Raw genomic sequence first — 24,055 nt, 5'->3', positions numbered from 1 at the left:
TTGTTAATTTAAAGATTTTTGAAGATATACTTTCTTTCATTTGATATGTATGATCTGAAGAAAGCAAGTTTAAGGTAAGCATACCAGTGGAGTTGAAGCTTACATCAGTGTGAACTTACACTAGTGTAAATAAAATCAATGATTTTTCAATTATTTACCAATATTTAATATTGAATTATGTAAAGATTCATTCTAAACATTAAAAAAGCAAAGATAATACTGCATTTAATAGGAAAAAAAAAATCAATCCCAGAATTTTAACATGTTGTTTATTATTCATTTCTATTCTTTTTCTTCACCATTTATTACCTCCTTTTTTATAGAATATATATAATATTTATATATTTTTGACAATTACGTGGTTACACCTAATGAAATAATAATTTACTTGCATGCAAAAAAATTGTCACTGCTCATACCCGTGTCCACATTTTTAAAAAATGTTTATTTTAAAAGTTTTCAATAATATTTAATTTATATTTATAATATTGAGATTTATTTTACTTAAATATAAGTGGAGTTATTTTGTTACTTTGAAAACAAGTTTCACATAAAGGAAAGAGGGGGAAAAAAATTGAACATTAAAAAGTAGTGATTTGTAGCAAATAAAATGAACTACACTTGAGACTTACATAAAATAATAACTATTATTATTATTAATATTATAAAGATTAATTAGTTAAAGCTTACTCAAGGCTACGAGTGAAAAAAAGTCTAATTTGCACCTTTTTTTGGCACACAAGTGTGAGCACAAAAATTTTTAAAAACGGTGTGAAAATGAGGAGAGTAATTAAATTCTCTTCATTAAAATTAACGAAGGAGATCAAATAGCACACTAAATAATGTTAGTAAAATATAACTGGCATTTGTCATAGTCTCTTCATTATTCAGGTTTATATCTAATTGGTAAATATACAAGTAATTTTTAATATTGAAAACTCAAGGTGCAAAAATTGCTACTTAATCATACCAATTTTTATCAGAATTAATCAAAGGTAGAATTTAATTAAAGGAAATTTTTAAATATGAAGATATCAATAATATTTTTCATTATATTATATATTAATATTAAGTAAGTTTAATAATTTCAATAATTATTTTGCCAAACTTTGAATTTTATTACATTAATTACCATTCCAGCACTTCTGTATTATGTGCTAAAGTTGAATTATTAAAGCTATTAGATCGTTTAGAAGTAGAACCAAGAGATAGAGCTAGTATATTTGAAAGCTCTGATGCTATGAAGAATAGGTCAAAAGCTAGAAGTTCAATACAAAAAAAAAATGCCAGGAATATGAACAAATATTGTTCTTCGAGTAAGATTGGTAAGTTAATTAAAGTTACAATGATTATTCTGAATTAAAAATTCACTCGTTCAAATTTAATAAAAATCTTTATTTTTATAATAAAAAGCTGATCTAAGAGGGGATTCCGAAAACTCTAGAAAAGATAGAATCATTAGAGATAATGCTGACAAATCTGAAGGTATTTCTGAAAAAGGTTCTTCAAGCGACACTTTAGAAGCTGCGAGTATACAGCGTGATCCAATTCTGGATGGGCCTGACGAAGCTACTTCAAGTAAAAGTAAAGATACACGTAGTATTGGAAGCGACTCAAATATTTCATCTTCTTCCACTGTTTCCAGTATTTCTAGATCAATAAAATCAATTGTAGATAAAACTGCTAAAAAAGCTAAGAAAAAAGGCAAACGTTTGAAGAGAAGAAAGAAAAGATCATACACACTTACAGACAATGAAAGCGATGGTAATATGAACGATACTGAAAGTAGTGGTGATGAAGATGAGAGAAGGGGTCGTAAAAGAAGCAGTTCAGATTCTAGTACTGTGTTGAAAAGGATAAGGCAGATAGATCATGATAGCCAGGATAGCTCTGATGAAGTAACCTCAATTGGAACTCAGGATTCACGTAGTATAGGAGGAGATTCAATAGATTCAAGCACTTCTTCTATTGCAGCTATTGGAAAGAAAGCTGCCAAGAAAATAAAGAAAAAAAGCAAAAGTTTAAAGCGTAGACTTAGTAGATCAATGCCTAATTTAACTAGGAATAAGAGAGGATCATATACACTTACAGATGAAAGTGATAATGATGGAGATAAAATTTTACAAAACGGCTCAAGTGGGGAAATGAATAACCTGGACAATGACAAAGTCAAAAAGAAAAAGAAAGGATTGCTTGGTTTAATTAATAGTAAATTAAGTAGTTCTGCACCAGAAATTGATCCTGGAAATAAAGAAAAGAAACATAAGAAAGGCAAGTCACACCCAATAAGCAGATTACTTGCTAAATTACATAAAAATAAATCAGATTTATCTGAAAAGAGCGAAGATGAACAAAGTGAAGATAAGAAACAGTCAAAGAAAGATAAGAAAAAAACCAAGAAAGGTATTATGGACCGTTTGAGCAAGTCCATGTCCAACTTAGCTGTCCGAATGAAAACAGGAAAGCAAGGTAGTAGCGATAAGCTCAAAGAAAAAAGCGAAGATGGCAAAAAGAAGAAAACTCCAATATTGGCAAAAATGTTCGGGAAAAGTGGTTTCTCCTCAAGTAACAATTTACCTGAAATTCCAGAGAGTAGCAGAGGAAAACAGCCAACATTTTTTGAAGAATCGCAAGGAAATGATGAATCTTTAAGCGACAGTGAGAATGCATCAAATGGTATCGCTACGCCAAGTAGGATAGAAACAAAGGATGACTCTTCAACTGATCTTGAATCGATTAGTAGTTTTGGTAGTAGTGAACCTATATATATGGAAATTGATAAAATCATTAATGGAAAAGAAAAACCTAAAGCTAAAGAGGATGAACCTAATACTAAAGGAGTGAATGAAGAAATTGAAAAGTTGTATGCAAAAATTGATAAAAGTAGGAAAAAGAAACCTCTACCTAATGATGATGGTTCTAATACTAAAGGAGTGAATCAAGCAATTGAAGAGTTGTATGCAAAAATTGATAAAAGTAGGAAAAAGAAACCTCTACCTAATAGCAATGATGATTTTAAAGGAGAATCTCTAACAAGAGAAGATCTTCCAGGATCCAAAGAAGAACTAACTACTACAGCTACTGAAACAATTGGTGGATTAAAAAATCAAGAGGAGAGTGCTTCCTTTTCCTCCACCGAATCAAACTCTGATAAAGAAACACCCTCTACAAAATCTACTGCTCCTCGAAAAAAACCAGAGACAAAACCAAAACCAGAGACAAAGCCAAAACCAGAAATAAAGCCGAAACCAGAAATAAAGCCGAAACCAGAAATAAAGCCGAAACCAGAGACAAAGCCGAAACCAGAGACAAAGCCAAAACCAGAGATAAAGCCAAAGCCACAATTTTTGACATCAATACCAAAAACTCCTAAAGCTCATCAATCACTTGGAATGTGGAAAGACTCACCCAAGTTCGTCAAATCAGGAGAGTTTTCAAGACCATCATCTCCTCCATCTGATGGAACTCTTCCACCACCACCACCATCTGATGAAATTTTTCCACCGCCACCCTCTCCATCTGATGAGCTTCCTTTACCTCCACCTTTTCCATCGGATGAAACTCTTCCACCTCCACTACCACCACCTCCTGAAGACCCCTCATTACTGGAACTTCCTCCACCACCTCCTGAAGATTCCCCAAAACCAAAAGAAAAATCCTCTTCCTCTCCAGTATCAACTCCACCACCACCACCACCTCCACCTCCAGTATCTTCATCACCATTTAAATTAAAACTTGGAGGCATTTCAAAATTAGGATCAAAGCACAAATCATTGCCTGATCTAACAGCAAAGCCCATCGGAAGTACATCCAATTTAACTCCAGAGGCACTAAAGATTGCGAGGAGTAGCCTAAAAAATGTCAACAAAAACGAATCTAATAGAAGGAAACGCTTAAACAATTCCTTCCCAGGAGCAAAAAAAGATGGTAATAATAGCAGTTCTGATATATACAGTTCACTGTTTGCGGCAATTCAAAAACGAAGGGAAAAAATTAAAAACCAAGAAGAAGCATCATCAAGTGAAGATGAATGGATGTAATCGTCAGCTCCACCTTACTTTATCCATTTAATTTGCTAGAGTGTGAATAAAGAATTTTAAAAAAATCACAAGAATTAATTCATTTAAAAACTTTTCAATTATCTTAAATACCAAAAATGGTAGGTTTTTCGCCTTTATTTTAAGTGAATGTAATGCAGTCTTTGAATTAGTAAAAAAAAGACCAATTCACACTTCTCATCAGTAGATGTTTCATATTTTTAAGCAATAATTAATCTATGCACTTGCTTTGTTAAATCTAAATATATAATCAATTTGAACATTAATACCCCTTTTCTTCTCATTATTAGATACCTGCAGAGACCAGACGTTGCGGCGCGCACGCGCGGTCTAATAACATGCTTTATTTAATAGAGAATAATAGAAATAAAAGGTTAAATAGAGTATCAAGTAAAAAAAAATGACATAAATAATTAAGGCAAGTTAATATAATTATTATTAAATTAATTCTCTAATAAAAGAGAAATAAATAGATTTTGATTATCTTGTAATTACTACACATAAAATATCCATTTTATTATTTTCAATTTGTAAATTAAATTCGTCGATAAATATTCCTTCGAATAATCTTTTTAAAGAACATCTAATTAATATTGGTGAGAGTTAATTAATTACCTGATATTTAAACTGTTATAAACAAGTCAAATCTTGAATTAGAAGATTATTCCCTATTACGATCATGAAAGTATTAAACTTTCTATTACCAATTATATTTACACTGGCTCTGTACTCTCAATCTATTTATGCAAGTGAGAATGAGCCTCTTCTATCTACAGGAAAGAAAGGATTAACTCAAGAAAGAATTCAGCACTTTGAGAAAATCATTAAGGAAAATAAGGAAAAGACTATTCCTCAATTAAAGGTTGTTAGAAGATCTAAGCCACTTATTTCTAAGTTCCCTATTGAGGAAGGTAGTCTTTCTACTAGAGTTGATCAATACGGAGAATTATCTGATGATAATTATGTTGAACCTCATGATGAGATTACCAGTACCGAAGGTAGCGACTATCCCTCCAGCTATATTGGTCCAATTTCTTCAGATATTGAGGACCAAAGTGATTTAGAAGATAATGAAAATATTATTGAAATAAAAGATATTGAAGATTCAAAAGCACTTGAGGACGAAATCTCTTCAGACATTAATAAAGATGTAGAATATGAAGATACTGGAAACTCTAATGGTGATCTTTCGGTATCTGTAGACACAAAAACAGATTTGTCTAGTACAAACCAGGAAGAGAAATCCGATAATATTCCAGCAAGTACTTTGGGTCTTTCAAAGAGCCAAAAGAAGAAATTGGAAAAGGAAAGATTGAAATTAGAGAAGAAGGAAAAAAAATTGAGGAAGCAAAATGAGAAGGAGAGGTTGAAGCAGGAAAAGCAAGAGAAAAAAAGAAGGGAAAAGGAGGAGAAAATTAAATTGAAAGACGAAAAGAACCGATTAAAATTGGAGAAGGAGCAGATTAAGAATAAGAAGAAACATCTTAAGAAAGACAAGCTTACAACAGTACCCATGCATGACTTAAACGAGGAAACTGAAAAGAAGAGCTCGTGCTCCTCTAAGAAGAAAAAGCACAAGAGTGCTTCTGCTCAAGTTTATGATGAGACTTTGGAGGAAAGGCTAAACAACCAGGTAGTTTCTGAGGTATCAGAGGATGTTAATGACGAGGTCTCTACAACAGCAAGTGAGAATGAAGCTTTTGATCAATTGAGTTCTATTGATGAGGCAGTGAATTTTGAAAACGAAGATGACATTAAGGTAGAAAAGCCAAGGGAAGAGCACTTAGAATTTGATGATGAAGAAGAGGAATCTGAGATTAAGGCGAGAATCTTAGCAGGAAATGAAAACGACTTTAAAACTGAAAGATTCTCTTCAGAAGAAGTGCTTCAAGATAGTGATTCAGACTATTTGGAGGGTGATGAGAATTTGGGTGAAACAAGCGACAAGTATAGGTTTAGTGAGGAATCTGAGGATTTAATTTCAAAGGAAAGAGCTGTAAAACCCTTGGAAGGAATTGAAATTGAAGGACTTTCAGAAGGAGAAGATGAGGATGTTTCAAATGTTAGCGATGCTCCAGCTATGAGTGGTTATTCAGGAGATAACGAGGAAGAAAATGAGAATTTAAACATTCAAGATTTAAGTAGTGGTATTGAGCTTTCGAATGATAATGAGAACTTGAGTGAGGACCAAGTGCAAGCTGCAAACTCAATGGATAACGAAGAGATTGGAATTGAAGAAGAAAAGAACATTGATGAAGAATTCCCCATTAAGGATTCGAAGATTGACGAGGGAGAATCTGAGAATAAGGTCAAGTCATTCTTTGGTAAGATTAAATCATTCTTCAAGAAAAAGCCTTCAATCAATTTCAACTGCAAAAGCCCAGCTTGCATGAAAAGATTCTCAAAGAAGGATGAACCAAAGTACTCGAGTGACTTTATCCCGAGAATATATTTGTTGTCTAGAAGCATTCCAAAGGAAAACTTTTATCGTGTTCCAGAGATTATCTCAAGCTTAAGGTCTGAATCAAATAGATTAGTATTTGCATATCAATTAATAGATGGAAGTTTAATTCCATCATCATCTTTGGCCTTAAACTCAAAGAGCTTCATTGTTAGAAGATGGGGTAAAAAAGTTCAATCTAAGCTTACGAATCTTAGATCCGAGTTTGACTCATTGAAAACTAGATTGAGCTCAATGTACCACGAAGGAGTTATTAAGGGAGAATTTGAACTCTTCATTGAAGAAATGGACGATTTGACTATTATGCTCTACTTACTTGCAAAAGAGTTCCCAAGTAAGAGCAAATTTGCAAGTATTGCAAAGGATATTTTAAGATACCCCGAGGTAGTATCTACTCCAGGAGAGAGACTAGTCTCAATGTTCCGTAAATCAAAGATTTCAAAGTGTTCCAAGAAAACAAACGAGCCCAAACTAGAAAGGAGTGAGGGTGATAAGCTTGCTATTAAGGCTTTGAGAAAAAGAATGAAATTCATCAAAAAGAGATTAAATTCACTTGGAAAGTAAGTGTTCATTAAAACAACAAAACATTGTAATTGTTAGAGATTATATTTCACATGCGACCTAATAGTATGGCTTACAATATAGTTCAACGATCTCATTTCATACTAATTAGCTGATTATACTTAAAATGCTTCTTTTTAGTTGTTTTTTTTCCCTTCAAGCCTGTCAATCTTGTTTCTTACATGCATGTATTTTCCCGCCGTTACACCGGTACACGTTATTTCCCGCCCAAATGATTAAAGTACATAAAATTGACATTCTAACAAGTTTAAATTTAAACGGTGAGAGAAGGACGAACAAAAAACTTGAGGCGTTAAGAACAGGAAGAATATTTTGCTCATGCCACATTAAAGGTCTAGCTTTAAAGGAATTGTCTTGAAGCAGAGAAATTTTGAACTGTAATAAATCAATCAATTGTTTAGGCTGAAGACTATTTAATAAACAAGGTAGAACTAACTGAGTTGACTTTACGTCAATAGAAGGACTAAAGAGGAGGGACAGAACTTGTGGACTACCGGGAATGAGGTTTTGAAATGCAGAATCAAAAAGCTGACATACAGGTTAACATGGGAGAGTTTGGCGCCGTGCATGAGGAATTTAATAAGCATGCAAATTCGAAATATATGAAAAATAGTGAAAATGGGGGCGAAAGCGAGGATGACGATATCACTTGGTCCCAGGTTTTTAATATGATGTACAATGATGCCAAGGAGATTATTTCTCCTATCTCGAAGATTGTGAATTATGTAGCACCTGACCCAAACGAGGTGGATTCAAGGCTCGCAAGAGCAGCTTTTGAAGAAAAGATGTCAAAGCAAGTCAAGCAGCCTATTAGAAAGTACAAAATTGGGTCTCCTGGAGCGATCCACGTCTATGATGAAACTACTAAAGAGATGGTTTCAATACCGAGAAGAGAGAATCTGCTCAACCAGCAAAGCCTGGGAACCGATGGTAGTACTGTACTAATTAAGAAGCGAGGATTATTAGGAAACTTAAAGGAGGAGAATGTCAAGGATCCGAGAGAGATTATTGAGTCGGCCCAAAATATTGAATCTTTTTATGGGACTGTCCAAGAAATGGAAAAAGAGAAAGCCTCTCTGGGTTTGGACTGGCAGATGGAGGGAGGCCATCAAAGTGGCTCATATAGTGATAATAGCAGTAGCAAAGAACGAGAGTCTCCTGGAATCAAGAACACTCCAAGCACTCAGTGTAATACCGACTCTTCTCCCTGTGTTGATCTAAACAAGGAAAGGCTCCTGAAAGAAGAAGAGGATGAGAATATTTTTGAAAACCAACAACGCTCTCAGGTTGACGAAGAGGATTCAGAATGTGATGACCACAAAATCAACCAAAAAATGAGAAGTATCCACAGTAGTAATCATCAGAAAGAGAAGGATTCGGGAGCTGAGTTAGTAATTCCAAGACTATCCTTAACTGAAAAGCGAAGATCCATTTCCAAGAGGTCTTCAGAAGATGATCTGAATTTTGTCAAAGATCACATCTCCTTTAGATTACATAGTGAGAGAATGCTTAATCACTCTAGAAATGGGCTTGAGAGAGTACCACATGCTAACTATCATTCCCATGCATATACAATGGAAAATATAGCAGGTACAATTCAGAGACCAATATCAACATCTAAAGAAGAGATACTCAAGCTATACTCAAAAGAGGAACTTGAGAGGATTCAAGCCTTTATTGAAAAGGCTAATGAGCTAGTTTATGAAGGACCTCTAGAGAAGAAGAACTCTTGGTCTTGGGGGCATAAACTCAGATGGGTAAAGATACATAAATGCGAGATGCACTACTTCTTATTTCCAAAAGAGTCAAATCTTAAAGCAAAAGTACCTCTTGGAGTTATCAATTTCAAGGTAGCAGAGTGGAGTCTTCAAATATCTGATTCCGATGAAAAAACATTCACTATAACAGCTCGTGGAAATACAAGTAATGGCCGAGGGTACCAATGGAGGATTCCTTCAAATTCTGACCAGAGCAGAAAATCCTGGACAACTAGAATTGAAAAGATCCTCAAGGCAGCTGCCTTTATGCAACAGCTCAAGGGAATTATTAGGATTCCAACCTAAATGGTAGGTAGTTTACGACATTTAGAAAATACTATACTTTAATAAATGAATAAATATACATTTAACTAGCTAGATATAAACAGGCTTTAGTATTGTGAAAATTACTGTTATATATATATATATATATATATACCTTATATTAACTATTCAAATCTGCTATTGAAAGAATCCTTATAGAAGCTGTTATCGTGAAGCTTCGAAAAGGAGGTATCGTGTTCCTTTGGCTTTGGATTATCCAGATATAGTATAGTATCGCAGTATGGTATGTCTCCCTGAATGAACTCTTTATTAGAGAGAGCTGCATTAATAGAGGTGTTTCTATTGACAGTAAAGCTATCCTTGTTGAAAAAGTGAGTTTTGTTATTAGGTCCAATTTCAACAAAATTATTATCAGAGGTATTATCGCTAAGATTAGTATTTTTTATAGATGATCCAAATCCAAGGCCAAATACAGCTCCTGCTGCATTTTCTTTTGCACCTCGGCCACTATCTCTTAAAGAGTCCATGGCCTTACTTGGAAGAGCCTTAAATGTCTTTCCAGAAATTCCATCATGAAACCTTAAAATCTTTAAATCATTGTAAATGTTAGTCTTGTTGTCTTCCTTGATGAACCCCGTTGTCCTGCTTCTGTGTATGTATCCTGTTGTTTCTCTTCCTGAAAATGCCTGAACTCGCGATATGTTGTTGCTCTTGGACATCTGACCTAGAACCGGCTCAAAAATACAACTAGAAAGGTCATTTAACCCCAAAATATCATTATCTAGGGTGAGATCCGTAGCAGAAGCTGAGTGCGGTTTGGAGTTTATAGGCTCTTGAGGAATAGATGCACTCCTATCCCTTACTTGAGTATTTGGACTTGGACGCAGAGATCCTTTTCGTTGGAAACTCGGAGAGGTTTTACTGTAGTCGTGGGTCCTTCTTCTTGATAAACTGTAACTAGACTCTTCTCCAGGATAGTTCAGCTCTTTCTTGTCAAAGCCAAAAGCCAAAGGAGAAAATATTCTTGACCAAGTAGATTTCTCCTTTTTGGAAGAGTCCTTCATTGAAGACAAACTTTTTGGAGTCAAAATCCCTATCATGCTTGCAGAAGCCGTTCTGCCTCCAGAAATGGAAGACTTTCGCCTGCTGTTGTACCTCTGCAGCACAGAACTCGACTCACTCCGCCTCATTTGACCTTCTTTACCTGGGTTCTCACTCAAAATATTGGCAACAAAGAGCTTTAATGACTAAAATCTACGAGAGAATAGAGGAAATCAGAGTGTCTCAGCTCTCTTGGTAATTATATTCACTCCCAAGCCATTTGTCCTCAAAGCTCACCTTTTTATTTCTCCTGCTCTTTCGGCCTTCTTGGATGCCCAGTCACTTTCAATCTTTTCATTTTCTGGAATTAGGCTCTAAGCATATTTGGCGCCAATGCGTATTAGTTGAAATTTAAAAAAATTTATTGATAAAAATTCATATAGAAATTGGTTTTAGAGAAAATATGGCGAGTTCTTCTATCTTAGCCTTAAAGGCTCAGACTCTCAATAAAACCAAGAATTCAGACTTCAATCGGAAAAATTAAGAGCCCCTCACTTCATTGTACCGCCACAACTTCTTTCTCGTCTTTAACTTAAAGGCCGCCCCTCCCCACTATTTTAATAAAAAATTTTTGCATGTATCTGTCAATGCCAAGTAAAGAGGCGGGAAACACAGCCAATTATAATAACGAGGTATTTGGGCATTATATCCTTGTAAATACACATTTTAGATTTTTTTTCCACCAATAACAAGGAAGATGTATTTCATCAGTCAAAGGGAAACTTAACTTTAATGAGGGAAAGGAACTCAAAACGCAAAACGAAGCCGGTTCATTATAGCCCGAGCGAGCATGAGGGCAGTAACGAGGATATTGATGAAATAGAAAGTTTGGTTTCTCAAGATGGGTCTATTAAAAAACGAGAAAGGATACATGCTGAAGAATGCTCTCAAGAAATCAACGACCTGGTGGAGTCGATAGATCTCACTCTTGTGGTATGGCTTAGGGAGATGTATTGCAAGTACAATCAGCCATATTTAACGTGTTTGGATTGCCTAGAGCATTCAAACTACACAACAAGATTAGCAGAGGAGTTACTCATGAGTAAATTTGGTTCCAAGTAGAAGGAAGGAACTTTTTGTATATATCTGGTGTTCATCGGATATTAAAGGGCACTAGAATGTAATATTGGACAAAAAAAACAGTATAACAATAATTTGGCTTACAATGGAATGCCTACTTTCTACAAAGTTCGAACAAAGATAGTGAGATTGCACAAGACGGTACTATCTTTAATATTCTTGGGAACACTCCAGTATAGAAATTTTGGAAACCTCTTTTTTGGAAAAGACTGGAAACAATTCTTCTCGGCGAAATCGGGCCCTTGCCTAATAAGCTGTGATTAAAGCTATGGGTTTGGATATTAGTCTTGACAATGTCCAATGGATGGCTCACAAGAGTTGCAACTATCCCCGAAAATGCAGCAATAGAGAAGAGCTTGAGGGTTTTTTTCGACCCACTATCCTTCTCCCCCTGCAAAACTATCCTACTTCTAAGTTTTTCAGTGAGAGTCCAGTAAACTGCTGTGAATGGTACATCCCTTAGAATCGTAATCCATAGGCCTGACCATAATTGATACACGTTTAAGCATCTTTTTGAATCGAACAAAAGGGATCTATGCTTATCTACCTTGGCTCCAACTCTATTTATACTCAGAAATAACTCATTACCTATTTGAGCTTGAACTCGAGTCCTAATAAATTCCATTGGAGAAACAAATAGGGTTGTAATTGTTCTTGCTTGGATTCCAGCAATACCTGGAGAGAATCCCATAGCATTAAGAAAATAGTAGTAGGTGTTGAAGAATATTATGTTCGAGGGAATGTTAAACATCATTGTTGGCAATAAGCCCGTCCAAAATGTACGTACTCCTCTGTATCTATATAACTCTCGGATAATTTTCAGTGTATTAGTATTCTTTGGAACTTGATGCAATCTCGCACTGTTATCAGCATAAAGTCCACGACTAAAAACTTCATTCGAATCTTTGTATATCCAGTAATTCTTTATCACATCTAATGGAGTACATGCAAGTGACACTGCAAGCCCATTCAGAAATGTAAGCCCAATTGGAGATTTAAGTCCGTGATATAGCTCATCCTTATTATCCTCCTTTATCGAAGGTTTATTACGCATTAGCTGTGATAGAAATCTCGAATAGTGGGACCCCCGCATTAGTTAAAGTCCGGAAATCCGAGTGTGGGAGACCTATTACTCAAGAATAGTGAAAATGTCAAGTGCTCAATTCCTTGAGCACACACTTTGTATGTAAAAACTTAGACTTAGATATAAGGAGAGAACTAACTATTTACTCAGAGAAAACTATTACGTGTTCATTTGTGTAATACTATTTTGGGTACTCTCTGAAACAGTTAGAGTAGCTTAATTCTGTGACCTGTTCAGAGAACTCCAAACTCAAGATTGAAACCCACCAACTCAAATAAACTACTCTCCTTCTATGGCTGAAAGTACTTTACATATTCGACTCAATTACAACGAGTTCACTTCCCTGAGCCCACTCTGACCACTAGGAAACATCTGTGCCTCAGCGACTAACACCTGCTCACCAATTACCAGCGAAACAGGGCCTGTACATAAATATATACGTGTGTTTGCGATGAACAAACAAATAAATGTATATATTATAAATTTGTTTTGATTAAGCTTCTGTTTGCTTAAAATATATATATATATATATATATATTACAACAAATACCCATTAACACCCATTTGATTCTGATTATTTGTCTCTGATTTATTCTTTTGGCGGTAAGGACTGCATGTATTTGAGAAAGTGGCGGCAAAAAACAGTTATATAAAACTCAACAGATTTTTAGTACAAAAATTCAAAGGCTTCTTTCTTCCATATAAAGAGTGTAAATATGAGAGAAAATTTGTGGGATGTTCATAACGAAAAGAGTTAAAATGGGAGAAACGAAGAGTACTGTAAAGAAAGACTCAAAGGCGCCAAACAATAGCTCTTCAGTAAGTACATAGGTGATTGCAGTGGTGGTGATAGGAACGAAAGAAAGAAGCATAAAAGAGTCTTTCTTGAGGATTTTCCAAAACGTTTTCTTGGAGGGTATAAGGTTTAGGAAGCAGGAAATGGAAGGGTCCATGGTATACCTACTTCTAAGTCTGTAGATCCATTGGAACTTTTTCTTAAATAATATGGTCTTTTTAATTGAAAGATAATAAATAGAAATAGCCATTCCCAAAGATCCTAGAATTTTCAACCTAGGGGTTAAATTTGAGTTGTAGTGAACATCATATAACCATAAAAGTTTACTTCCTGTTGCTACGGAATATATAAATATACTTAACAGGAAGTATTTAATTAGAGTAGAGAATCTAAAGTGATGAAGCACTCCTTTCCCTGTGATGAACTCCAAAGACGAGTCCCAAATCCCGAGCAAAAAGAAGCATGAAAATGAGTAGTACTTCGCGATGAGGTTATCCATGTCATAAGTAAATAAACACGGTGTTACAAAAAGAAAGAAACCAATGAAACCATGAAGAGTTAGTGCAAGTTTGTAGTTATTCATTAGAGATGTAATGATGTCCAGTATTCCAAATAGAGATAGACAGAATATAAATACCCAGCAAAGTTTAAGTTGGTGTGTGATTTGAAATGCCCTTCCTAGATTTAAAACCATGATGAAAGAATGAGTTAGAGTGAATAATATGAAGGTAAATAAGAGAGTAAAAAACCTAAATCTGATTGATATGGAATTGTTTTGATCGAGATCATGATATAGTTCCATTATATAGCTTTCTTTTCGAACTAATCCATTAGACTCGAGTTCCACATTATTGTAACAAAGCTTGGTTTGACTATTATTTCCAAAAGAATTAAGTTCGTCAGATTCAGTTACCCCTTCGTGATTCATCATTTTGATTTTATGTGAAGAGCATAGAATAGAGATGATGAATGGAAATAGTGTGATCTTAATCATTGGAATTGCTAACCAGAAAATTACCTTGTTTAACAGTTTTGATTTCACAAAGTTTCGAATTATGGTGGTTCTAATGAATCCGAAGTACAATCTATAGAATGAAAAGAGCCCAATATTATCGTCAAATACGCGGTCAATGAGTACCCAATTCGGGAGATCTGGCATTAAATAAGAGGAAACAGGTACCACCACAAACAAGACAGCAAAAAAAATGGGTAAATATTTAATTAGAGTTGTAATGAATACATATCGGAATTTAAACGGAGTTTTGAAATAGAAACTTCTTCCCAAGATGTAGAAAAACAATATTAATGAAAATGATAGCCACGTCCCAATATATCTCAATAGAGTTTGCGAAAAGTATGAAAAATAGCTGTTTTCCGAGTAGCTATCAATGATTGAAATAATTATTAAAATCAAGAGAGAAATCGTTTTTAAATGCCCATCAGTCAGACAGTTAACTTTAAATTCAAAAACGTTGTCGTTTTGAGTTTCTTCACAAATGCTCTCCTCCATCTTCTAAAATCTTCCTGAAATCTTCTATGTCTTTGGTAGTATTTATAGCTGAGGAATCTGGTTCTTTTTTAATTAAACCAAAACTTGCATAAAATGTCCATAGAATTCCGTTGCCTTAAAAATATTGATTTATCATAAGCATTAACTTGTTTTTCGAAATATATTTTTTTTTCCAGCCGTGGATGGTAACTAAAGTTAGGCGCCAAATTTTAAGATCATCAAATTTGATTACTTTGAAAAAAAAAGGAAAAAAAAACAAAAACACACAACCAATTCATCTAGTATTTTTCTCTTTCACTTTAAATTAGAATCAGATTCTAAATTAGCTCTGGCCCGTTCCGAATTTATCTTTCTTGTTTAACTCTACGTTAATCACTGAATTTCTATAAATTAGTGTTAATTTATATTCAAAAATTCCCGATACCTTTTTTGGCGCCAACCTACAAAGCTGAATTGAAAATTCAAGCTAAAGTAATTAGAAAAAAAACTTTTTTTACACATTAGATTGCAGTTATTGGCATAGTTATTGATAGTTTTGAAAGTTTTAGAGCAAAACTATCTTTTTCGGTACTAGATTACGTCTACTGATGTTTTTGTATGTTTCTATTTGGAAAGAAACTAGATAAACAATGTGTGGAGGAAAGTTGCAATGACGAATTTGTAAGTCAATATTAAGCATTAGCTCGATTCTTGAAAGAAACTCGCTTTAATTTGTCTCAATTAACTTATTTTTTTTGTAGATTGATGTCAGGAATAAGGAAGAACTGAAAGACAGAACTGAAAAACCTCCAAACTTGAGAGAAATTGGAGCAGCTACTTGGTTATACGTAAGTAAATTGCAGAACTCTAAATGCAAGACTTTATTAGTCATGAAAAATCAAACTAACCACTCTGTTGTTCTTTTGACTGTTATTTTAGCTACATAGTATGGCAAATAAGTACCCAGAAAATCCTAATAGCAGCGATAAACAGGTACGAATGCATTGTGCTTTTGATCACACCATTAGTTTACTGTACTCACTCCTCATTATTAGAGATATCAAAACTGGATTCATGAATTCTCTGGTCTTTACCCATGCAAAGTTTGTAGAAATGGAATGAAGAGGATCCTAAAAGAAAGTCCGCCAACGTAAGTTAACCTAATTTGGCCCTCTATTATCCTTTGAGTACTTTAATATATGTATTCTAACCTACAAAAAAGTTTAAACAACAGGAAAGACTTCGTTCTATGGCTTTGTGAATTTCACAATAAGGTTAATCGAGAACTAGGGGCAAAAACTTATAAATGTAACTACCAGGATCTCCTTAAAAGGTTCAATAACTGAAATTTGTCTAATCTCCAGCTTTGTTGGAGTCACTATTGCTTAAAGTATTGGTACCAGTGCTTGAATTAGCATCAGCGTTAGAATTAGCATTAGTATTAAGATTGTTAAGATCTCGCTTTTTAAAAGCTTTAATTAGAAAGTCTACTCTCCTGTAGATATCATTCGAACTTCTTGTCTTAATAAACCAGTCAAAATTGAACACATGATCGTTCTTTATTGCAGACAAAATCTGATCCCAGTTTCCATAGCCGTATTGGAAGGTATAGTTAATCAGATACCTATCTTCAATCTGGTTAAATGTCATATTCTTTGCTTGTTTACTATAAATGTTAAGGCTTTCAAGATCCAATTCTCTCCAAGGGTCATTCAAGTCCGAAAGCTTGCTCTTAATTACTGCATTCAGCTCGTCTCTCTTCTTTTGGTCCTCCTTTGAAGACTGAATCCTCTTAAAATACCTATTCCAATCAGCTAATTCTTCTGGACCCTTCTTCAACAACGTCTCGACATAATTCTTAATCTCGTTCTTGTCTTTATTTGGCAAAACTTGCTCAACCTTGTCCAAGTTCTCCACTCCATTCGTCTCCAAGCATCTCAAAAGTAAGTTGAACTCCCTTCTTGTCCAAAGCTTAAAACCTTTCTGCAACAAGTTCCTCTTCTCTTCCTTTTCTTCTGGAGAAATGTCTTCTATCTGCTTGTCCATTGGGATCTCCTCCATTGGAATCAGCAATGAATTCTCGTCAATGAATGGAATAGTGCTTGTCTGGGAAAGCTTGATTAGTCCTGCATGTAATTCTCCTACATACCTAGATTCTCTCTTATGGAGCTCCATAATCCTTTTCTTGTCGTAAAATTGCCAGTCATGCATTGGAGGCAACTTATCTATTCCACGTGCAGAGTTTTGTCTATTAATATACTTTTGGATGAGCTTTAACGTATAATTTTCCAGTCTTCCTCTACGTCTTTCCTCACGCTCCTGGTCAATCTTCTCTATACTGATTTTCCCCCAGGCCTGTCTATCTTGTTGCTTCTGGACCTCATTATAGTCTATTCCTTCAAACTCATACAAAGAGTTTGTATTAGTTGTTCCAGTATTAATGATCTTATCTGAGTCTCCTTTTCCTCCAGCCTGATTCCCATTCAAGCTAAAGTTCATGAGGGACCCTTGTATATGTTTCTGAATCTTCATTTGAAGAGACTCAGTTTTCTTCTCTCCCCCTGATATGATTGCCTCAATATCCTCCTCAGTAATGTTCACATTTGTGGTCTTAAGTATCTCATTTGCTCCATACTGAATCATTGTCATCAGCTCATTCTTGGACAAGGAATTGTTCTCCAATCCGGTATTTTGAACAGAACTCTGGCCCTTAAGCCTACCTTGCTGGATTATAGCAAAGTCCAGCTGAAGCTTCAGATTTGCTCTCTCAATGATCTTTTCTTCTATAGTATGCTCGTGACAAAGTCTAAATACAAATACTGGCTTTTTCTGGCCAATTCTGTGAGCTCTGTCCATAGCTTGGAGATCTGCCTGAGGATTCCAGTCAGAGTCATAGAGAATAACAATGTCAGCTGTGGCCAGGTTTATACCCAAGCCTCCAGCTCTAGTGGAGAGCAGAAAAACAAGTTTATCACTATCTGGTTTATTAAACTCAGAAATCTGTCTATCCCTTTCATCCCCCGAAGTATTTCCATCAATCCTGCAGTAAGGAAAGCCTCTCATATGGCAGTAATCCTCAAGAATATCCAATACACGGGCCATCTGGCTAAAGATTAAGATCCTACTTCCTCCAGATACTAATTTCTTAATAAGACGGTCCATTAAGACCATCTTGCCAGAGTTCTCAACAACATGCTCCCCAAAAGGATCCACAGACTTGTCCTCATATCCATCAAAGAGGTATGGATGGTTACAGGCCTTTCTAAGCTGCATTGCAAGATTAATGAGTCTAAGCTTGCCTCCGCCTTCTTTCTCTTGCAAAGCATCTACATTTTTTGAAAGCAGGTCTTTGTATAGCCTTCTCTGCATGTTTGTAAGTGGTACATATAAAAGAATCTCCTTCTTAGGAGGAATGTCAATTTCCACTTCAGACTTGACCCTTCTAAGCATGAAAGGACGCAGAATTCTGTGGAATCTTCCAATAATAGCCTGCTCCTCCTCTCCAGTCTGGGCCTCAAATAGAGCCTCAAACTCCTCCGAACTCGAGAATATTTCCGGATAAAGGAAGTTTAAGAGTGACCAAAGCTCTCTTAGACTGTTTTGAAGAGGGGTACCGGTTAAAAGTAGCCTAAATCGAGTATTTAACTGTCTTACAGTCTGGCTTAGTTTGGAATTGGCATTCTTTATTCTGTGAGCTTCATCAATTATTACCGAATGGAAGTTTTTTCGCAAAAACCAAGTTCTCTCTTTTAGAAGCATTTCGTACGATGTAACTATAACATCGCAGGTACCGTCTTCAAGATCCCTCTGATCAACATTTCTTAATTCATTATCCATTAGATAAGATCTTTCTTTTCCATTTCCCAAAAACTTGACGGCTTTAATGCTTGGACAAAATCTTGTAATTTCATTCATCCAGTTTCCCAAAGTACTTTTGGGAGACAAAACAAGATGCAAGCCTTTGATATCGCGATATTCACGAAGATAGGCCAATAAAGAGATTGATTGGAAGGTCTTTCCCAGTCCCATTTCGTCAGCCAGTATCCCATTTAGTCCTCCTTCGTATAAGTTAATAAGCCAGTTTAAGCCTTCCAACTGATATGGCTTCAAAACCCCATTCTTTATACAAGCTGGCTGCACTTGCAATCTAGTATGGGGCCGATAGCCATATATTTCTTCCTCGGTTTCTCTAAAGAGCTCAATATCGTCATCTTTACTCATGAAATGATCGTGAATAGAAGATTTTCGTTTCTTGAATGCTCTTTCGCCAGTACCTTCAGTTTGGTCATTCTCATTACCATACTTTATTGGATTCAAAGACCTTGCCAGAATAAAACTAGTGTAGGACTCACTTTGATCGAGTAAAAGCTGTAGCCTGGACTTACTTCCATCTTCACTCCCCACACTTTCTCTCATCTTATCTGCAATTCTGTGGTGCATATCTAACTCCCTTTTCAAATACTTTTCTGACTCTTTAATAATGTTCTTTGGAGTCTCCTCTTCATCGCTACTTATTTCCAATTCTGACTCGACACTCTTTTCATGCTTGCTAGTAGCTCCATCTATCTTCATTTCATGATCTTTCTCTTTAATCACACTTAAATGTTCATAAGAACTTTCACTCTCATTCAACTCTTCCCTACATTCTTGGTTATTATTCATCATTATTTATTTCAAAAGTCGTTAATCTTCTTCGTCTACCTCTCTCAGCTCCTTCATTTATCACGGAATATGCCAAAATTCTTCCCAATTTTTTCCTCTTCTAACAACCTATTTAGCCTGCTCCTTTCCGATTCCTATACTCTTGATTATAAATGGGAATTCTACTTTACTTAAAATAGTAAACACCATTTCCCGCCAAAACATTAATTTTCAGCATTTAAAAATAATAATTTGCAAAATAGCCTAAAAGGACATCAGCTATATAATCAAAAAAAACAAGTCGTAAAGTTAGAGTGCAAGGAAGCCCTTCATATTTCACAGAGAAAAGGCAAGAATTTCATGTTACAAAACTTGAATAATTGTGAAAACGGCAATTTAAAACCTCACTAGTTAAATTAAGCACTATGTAATCATTAATAAATAATTAAAAAACTAGTTTGGCGCCCAAAGCTGGCGCCATGTGTCAAAATTAATTGTTAAGAAATAAATAATTGGATAATCATAAATAGTGATTAGAGGATAAGTTCTCTATCCAATCAAGTTGGCAAGAGAAAAAATGAGAATTTACCGGGTAAAAACAATAAAGGAACGAAAGTATTTTGAAAATAAATTCAGTCTACTTTGACATATAAGAGAATTTAAATTGAATTATTCATTTAAGTAAATATTTGCCGATGAGCAAAAACGAGGCAAGTGAAGAAACAGGTTTTAACCCTAAGGCATTTCCATTAGCTTCCCCAGACTTAAACAACAAGATTATTAACTTGGTGCAACAAGCCTGTAACTATAAACAATTAAGAAAGGGAGCAAATGAAGCAACCAAGGCTTTGAATAGAGGTGTAGCTGAGATAGTTTTACTTGCTGCAGATGCTGAGCCTTTGGAGATTCTTCTTCATCTTCCACTAGTTTGTGAAGATAAGAATACTCCGTATGTTTTTGTTCGATCTAAAGTTGCTTTAGGTCGTGCTTGTGGTGTATCTAGACCAGTTATAGCAGCAGCAATTACGTCTAAAGATGGGTCCAGCTTGTCTTCCCAGATTACTGAGCTAAAAGATCAAATAGAACAGATTCTAGTATAAAAAGAATTAATTCTAAGTTCTAATAAGTGTAATTTAGAAAGTGCGTTTGCTATTTCTTCAATATTTAACCTCAGGTGCTTTTTTTTCTGCATGTCTTTAACTTCTTTTTCTCTTTTTAAACTTTTCTAAAGAAAGTTTTATTAAATCTATTTGGCTAGAATAGTATAATAGTGCTCTTTCTCCCCAGTCTTGGAACCAAAAAGGTCTTAAGTCAGCTGGAGAAGATTTGTAGCTTTGGAGCATATTTTGGTGCTCTATACAGGGTTTTAATAAGCTTTCTAAGATCTCGTAGACTATTTGCATGTAATTGATATTGGAGTACCTTTTGGGTTCTCTTCCTTTTTTGTCCCAGTTCTTGAGAGTAGAGATTGGATCGTTGGACGTTACTATATCTATACATTTAAATAGTAAATCTTCATTAGTCAGCTTTTCTAAAGACAGCTTTGAAAATATGTGATCAGTTGGGATATTGGAATGTTTCAGGACTAACATCTTCATTTTATACAATGGATCATCGTCTTCAGGCTCCAAGTTTAATGTCAAAGTGTCAAATAAGCCAGAAACAGGTTCCGTTTTAGGGATGAACCCATAACCAAATAAACATTCACTACTTGATAAAATACCATATCTAATATATACCTCACAATTCATTGGAATTTCTACTTCATTCTTAATAGAAATCATATTATTCTCAAAGTCCAAGAATGGAGATGAGCATGGTGCTAAATGTGAGTGATTAAACATATCAGCAATCGGCAAGATTGTACGTACTCCATGAATAGGTACAGGTAATACCAAATTCTTGGATTCAGCATTGAAGGAAAAGTCTGTAACGGGTATACTAATGAGCTCAAGATGATCATTACCGTCAGTAGATTGGCTAATCATCTTTAAATCACTCTTATCTCCCAACTTTTGGTGTTTATAAAACTTCTCATTTAAAGGCCACCACCTAATGCTAAATGACCTAGTATCTAATACGTACTTAATTTGGTTAAATCTCCTCCATGTGAATATGGCCTTGTAATCCAAATCCTTGAAAAACCTTATGGATTCTGAAAGCTGTTTGTCTCCAAGCTGGTCGCTCAACCTATTTGCCTCCTCCTGCACGGTGTCTAAAAGAAAATACACGTGTTTAATCAAACTATAAAGCTCATCTATGCTATTAGAAATTCGGCTCCCAAAGTCATTTCCACCATGGGATAGAAAATCTCTGACCTCTTTTGGCGCCATATAGATGTTTTGATTGCATGCATGCATAGGATTCTGCCACATAGAAATGACTTTATTCCACTTTGATTTTTCTCCTTGAAAAACTTGAAATATGATAAAAAGAAGCAGAATAGAGTCGTGGTCAATTGGTTCATACATAATATTTTGGTCAGGAACGTTGGATAAATTTGTGGTTTCGGAAATTATTGATTTCATTTTATGAATGTATTGAGTTGGGTTTGTTAAAAATCTTGCAATGTATCCAAAATCTTCAGAGTAAATTGCATTGTAAAATGATAGTGCATGATACAAAGAAATCTCGACAATGTTTGTACCAGCTTCAATCTTGTCTGTAGAGTAAAATCCTCTTCCATGATTAGGATGTGTTCCTACTCCAAGTTTTCTAAGTATAATAGGATGTTTTGATTGTTCTCCTCCAGAAAGACTTTGAATAATCTCGTCGAAATAGGTTGAGTCAACTTCAATATTCAAATCGGAAACATCCTGTAGAGAAGGCTTGCAAATGTTTTCTAAAGATGACATTACCAAAGAAAAGCACTGGTTTAATAGATATTGATAGTTATTCATAAAACCATTAGAGCTCTCAGTGTTTTGGCTAACTTGGGAAAGTTCATCCTTAATTATACTTTTCAGAACGAGTAGGGCTTTAATCATTACAATAGGATTGTAAGAAGGGACATTAATAATCTTTTGGGAATACATCTCAAAAAAAGACTCCGGAGTATCAGAATGAAGCTTTCCTAAATTGCCTTTTGAGATGTACTCATCTCTACTGTATGCCAACGCCAAATATGTATCTTTATATGTCATACTTGAAACATAAATAGAGTGAATTAAATTAACTAGCTTCTCAAAAATTTTCTTCAAGTTGTCTTGAGTTTTCAAATCCTCTCCCAAATCCTCCTTTAGCCATAGAGTTACGTATGCCTCTGGTAATCCCCATTCTTCTAGAAGCTTTTTCCTATTGCTCACAAGAGGCTCATCTGCATCCAATTCAACTGGTAACTTTACTACAAAATCCATATTAGTACATTATATACAATTAGGTGACACAAATAACTTCAAAAAAATGAGTTTACTTAGAGAAATTTACTAATATTAGCAATCTTTAGGTATTAAATGAACTTGTAAATTTAAGACTATTCTATTTGAATTTGGCGCCATCTAAATTTACACCGATCATTTTAAATTACTTACAACATGAAGAAAGTACTCCTGAAATTAAGCCACCATCACCATGCTGATTTAGGTAGATATTTTGAGAATGAGTGGGTCTGGATGAGGTTTCTCCGTTTTTTAGCTTCTTTTCCAGAAGTTTTCTTGCTATGTTTACAAAACACTCTTCGACATTAGTCGAATTTTTGGCGCTCGATTCCATGAAATCAACTTGAAGCTCTTGAGCCTTTTTTTGTCCAGTAGTAAAGTCAACCATCTTCTGCGAGGTTAAATCACACTTGTTTCCAATGAGGATTTTTGTAGAGTCAGTTGTATAACGGTTAACTTCTGTCACCCACTCATCTATGTGTTCAAAGGATGAAGTTGAAGTGGTATCATATACAAGTACTACTCCGTCAGCACCTCTGTAGTATGCTGAGGTAATGGTCCTGAACCTTTCCTGCCCTGCAGTATCCCAAATCTGTAGCTTTATGATCTTGCCATCGATTTTGATAGTTCTAAATCGGAAATCCACACCAATTGTAGTGATGTAACTGTCGGTAAAAGAATCATCCTGGTTAGTTTATAAAAAAAAAAAAAAAAGTTACTTTGTGTTCTATTGCAGAATATGGGCAAAGAAAGGCCATTTTCCTGGGTTTAAGTGAAAACTTACCGCAAATCTCAATAATAGGCAGGATTTTCCAACTCCACTATCTCCTATTAAAACTAATTTAAATAAAAAATCACTAAAAATGAATTAGAAATGTTCGAATCATGCCATTCAATAGTTGATTTGAACAAAATCCAGGAGACTCATGGGATCCACTTTACAATACTCCATCACATATTTATTTCAAAAACCAGCTTCCATCCCATGTTCTGAATATATCCGCTTTGTTCAAAAATACTAACTTACTATTCCTTTTGTCTAACTGCCGACATTTTTACTATTATATGTTTATAAACGAACAAATATAAGTGTGTGCGTATATGGATATTCAATTTTGAGAATACTATAGACACCTTAAACTTTTATATACCAGAATGCCTCTAACAATCCAACTTTATTCCTGAATTAGCCTCAATTCACTCTTCAGACAAATATACCTTCGGATAAAGAAAGAAGGTACACAATAACCAATAGAAATAAAGCCCCTTTCTTCTCAACCTTTTCTCATGAAGCTTTTTTGAATGAAAGCCAGCCCCCTTTTATTTTCTCCAAAATCCTTAGTC

The 24,055-nt window shown here is 34.9% G+C and overlaps 12 protein-coding genes across 12 annotated transcripts; 6 read left to right on the top strand and 6 right to left on the bottom strand.

Annotated features, from left to right (window-relative positions):
• Positions 1-1,025: 1,025 nt before the first annotated feature.
• ELE39_002087 (hydroxyproline-rich glycoprotein dz-hrgp precursor) lies at positions 1,026-4,040 on the top strand (the record flags this gene model as incomplete). Its single annotated transcript, XM_067344937.1, has 3 exons — positions 1,026-1,072; positions 1,141-1,325; positions 1,414-4,040. The coding sequence occupies 3 exons, from the start codon at positions 1,026-1,028 to the stop codon at positions 4,038-4,040; spliced, it is 2,859 nt and encodes a 952-aa protein (XP_067200879.1).
• Positions 4,041-4,737: 697 nt separating this feature from the next.
• On the top strand, positions 4,738-7,083 carry ELE39_002086 (putative garp; the record flags this gene model as incomplete). The annotated part of the gene is made up of 1 exon (XM_067344936.1): positions 4,738-7,083. The coding sequence occupies one exon, from the start codon at positions 4,738-4,740 to the stop codon at positions 7,081-7,083; it is 2,346 nt and encodes a 781-aa protein (XP_067200878.1).
• A 530-nt stretch (positions 7,084-7,613) lies between these two features.
• Positions 7,614-9,164, top strand: ELE39_002085 (pleckstrin y (PH) domain containing; the record flags this gene model as incomplete). Its single annotated transcript, XM_067344935.1, has 1 exon — positions 7,614-9,164. One exon carries the CDS (start codon positions 7,614-7,616, stop codon positions 9,162-9,164), a length of 1,551 nt encoding a protein of 516 aa, XP_067200877.1.
• Positions 9,165-9,307: 143 nt separating this feature from the next.
• On the bottom strand, positions 9,308-10,333 carry ELE39_002083 (uncharacterized protein; the record flags this gene model as incomplete). The annotated part of the gene is made up of 1 exon (XM_067344933.1): positions 9,308-10,333. One exon carries the CDS (start codon positions 10,331-10,333, stop codon positions 9,308-9,310), a length of 1,026 nt encoding a protein of 341 aa, XP_067200875.1.
• A 643-nt stretch (positions 10,334-10,976) lies between these two features.
• Positions 10,977-11,306, top strand: ELE39_002082 (uncharacterized protein; the record flags this gene model as incomplete). The annotated part of the gene is made up of 1 exon (XM_067344932.1): positions 10,977-11,306. The coding sequence occupies one exon, from the start codon at positions 10,977-10,979 to the stop codon at positions 11,304-11,306; it is 330 nt and encodes a 109-aa protein (XP_067200874.1).
• A 112-nt stretch (positions 11,307-11,418) lies between these two features.
• On the bottom strand, positions 11,419-12,378 carry ELE39_002081 (mitochondrial carrier MRS2 with 2 transmembrane domains; the record flags this gene model as incomplete). The annotated part of the gene is made up of 1 exon (XM_067344931.1): positions 11,419-12,378. One exon carries the CDS (start codon positions 12,376-12,378, stop codon positions 11,419-11,421), a length of 960 nt encoding a protein of 319 aa, XP_067200873.1.
• Positions 12,379-13,088: 710 nt separating this feature from the next.
• ELE39_002080 (putative integral membrane with 12 transmembrane domains) lies at positions 13,089-14,714 on the bottom strand (the record flags this gene model as incomplete). The annotated part of the gene is made up of 1 exon (XM_067344930.1): positions 13,089-14,714. One exon carries the CDS (start codon positions 14,712-14,714, stop codon positions 13,089-13,091), a length of 1,626 nt encoding a protein of 541 aa, XP_067200872.1.
• Positions 14,715-15,311: 597 nt separating this feature from the next.
• ELE39_002079 (Erv1 Alr family) lies at positions 15,312-15,815 on the top strand (the record flags this gene model as incomplete). The annotated part of the gene is made up of 3 exons (XM_067344929.1): positions 15,312-15,374; positions 15,455-15,541; positions 15,633-15,815. 3 exons carry the CDS (start codon positions 15,312-15,314, stop codon positions 15,813-15,815), a joined length of 333 nt encoding a protein of 110 aa, XP_067200871.1.
• Positions 15,816-16,046: 231 nt separating this feature from the next.
• Positions 16,047-19,358, bottom strand: ELE39_002078 (SNF2 family N-terminal domain-containing; the record flags this gene model as incomplete). The annotated part of the gene is made up of 1 exon (XM_067344928.1): positions 16,047-19,358. The coding sequence occupies one exon, from the start codon at positions 19,356-19,358 to the stop codon at positions 16,047-16,049; it is 3,312 nt and encodes a 1,103-aa protein (XP_067200870.1).
• A 671-nt stretch (positions 19,359-20,029) lies between these two features.
• On the top strand, positions 20,030-20,434 carry ELE39_002077 (ribosomal L7A; the record flags this gene model as incomplete). The annotated part of the gene is made up of 1 exon (XM_067344927.1): positions 20,030-20,434. The coding sequence occupies one exon, from the start codon at positions 20,030-20,032 to the stop codon at positions 20,432-20,434; it is 405 nt and encodes a 134-aa protein (XP_067200869.1).
• A 96-nt stretch (positions 20,435-20,530) lies between these two features.
• ELE39_002076 (SET domain containing) lies at positions 20,531-22,690 on the bottom strand (the record flags this gene model as incomplete). Its single annotated transcript, XM_067344926.1, has 1 exon — positions 20,531-22,690. The coding sequence occupies one exon, from the start codon at positions 22,688-22,690 to the stop codon at positions 20,531-20,533; it is 2,160 nt and encodes a 719-aa protein (XP_067200868.1).
• Positions 22,691-22,856: 166 nt separating this feature from the next.
• On the bottom strand, positions 22,857-23,764 carry ELE39_002075 (rab1a; the record flags this gene model as incomplete). The annotated part of the gene is made up of 3 exons (XM_067344925.1): positions 22,857-23,396; positions 23,496-23,568; positions 23,739-23,764. 3 exons carry the CDS (start codon positions 23,762-23,764, stop codon positions 22,857-22,859), a joined length of 639 nt encoding a protein of 212 aa, XP_067200867.1.
• Positions 23,765-24,055: the final 291 nt, after the last annotated feature.

The sequence above is a fragment of the Cryptosporidium sp. chipmunk genotype I genome (assembly GCF_004936735.1).
Source record: "Cryptosporidium sp. chipmunk genotype I strain 37763 chromosome Unknown contig_22, whole genome shotgun sequence".
Taxonomy (NCBI): domain Eukaryota; phylum Apicomplexa; class Conoidasida; order Eucoccidiorida; family Cryptosporidiidae; genus Cryptosporidium; species Cryptosporidium sp. chipmunk genotype I.
The sequence above is the reverse complement of the archived record's forward strand: the minus strand, read 5'-3'. Positions and strand labels throughout refer to the sequence as shown.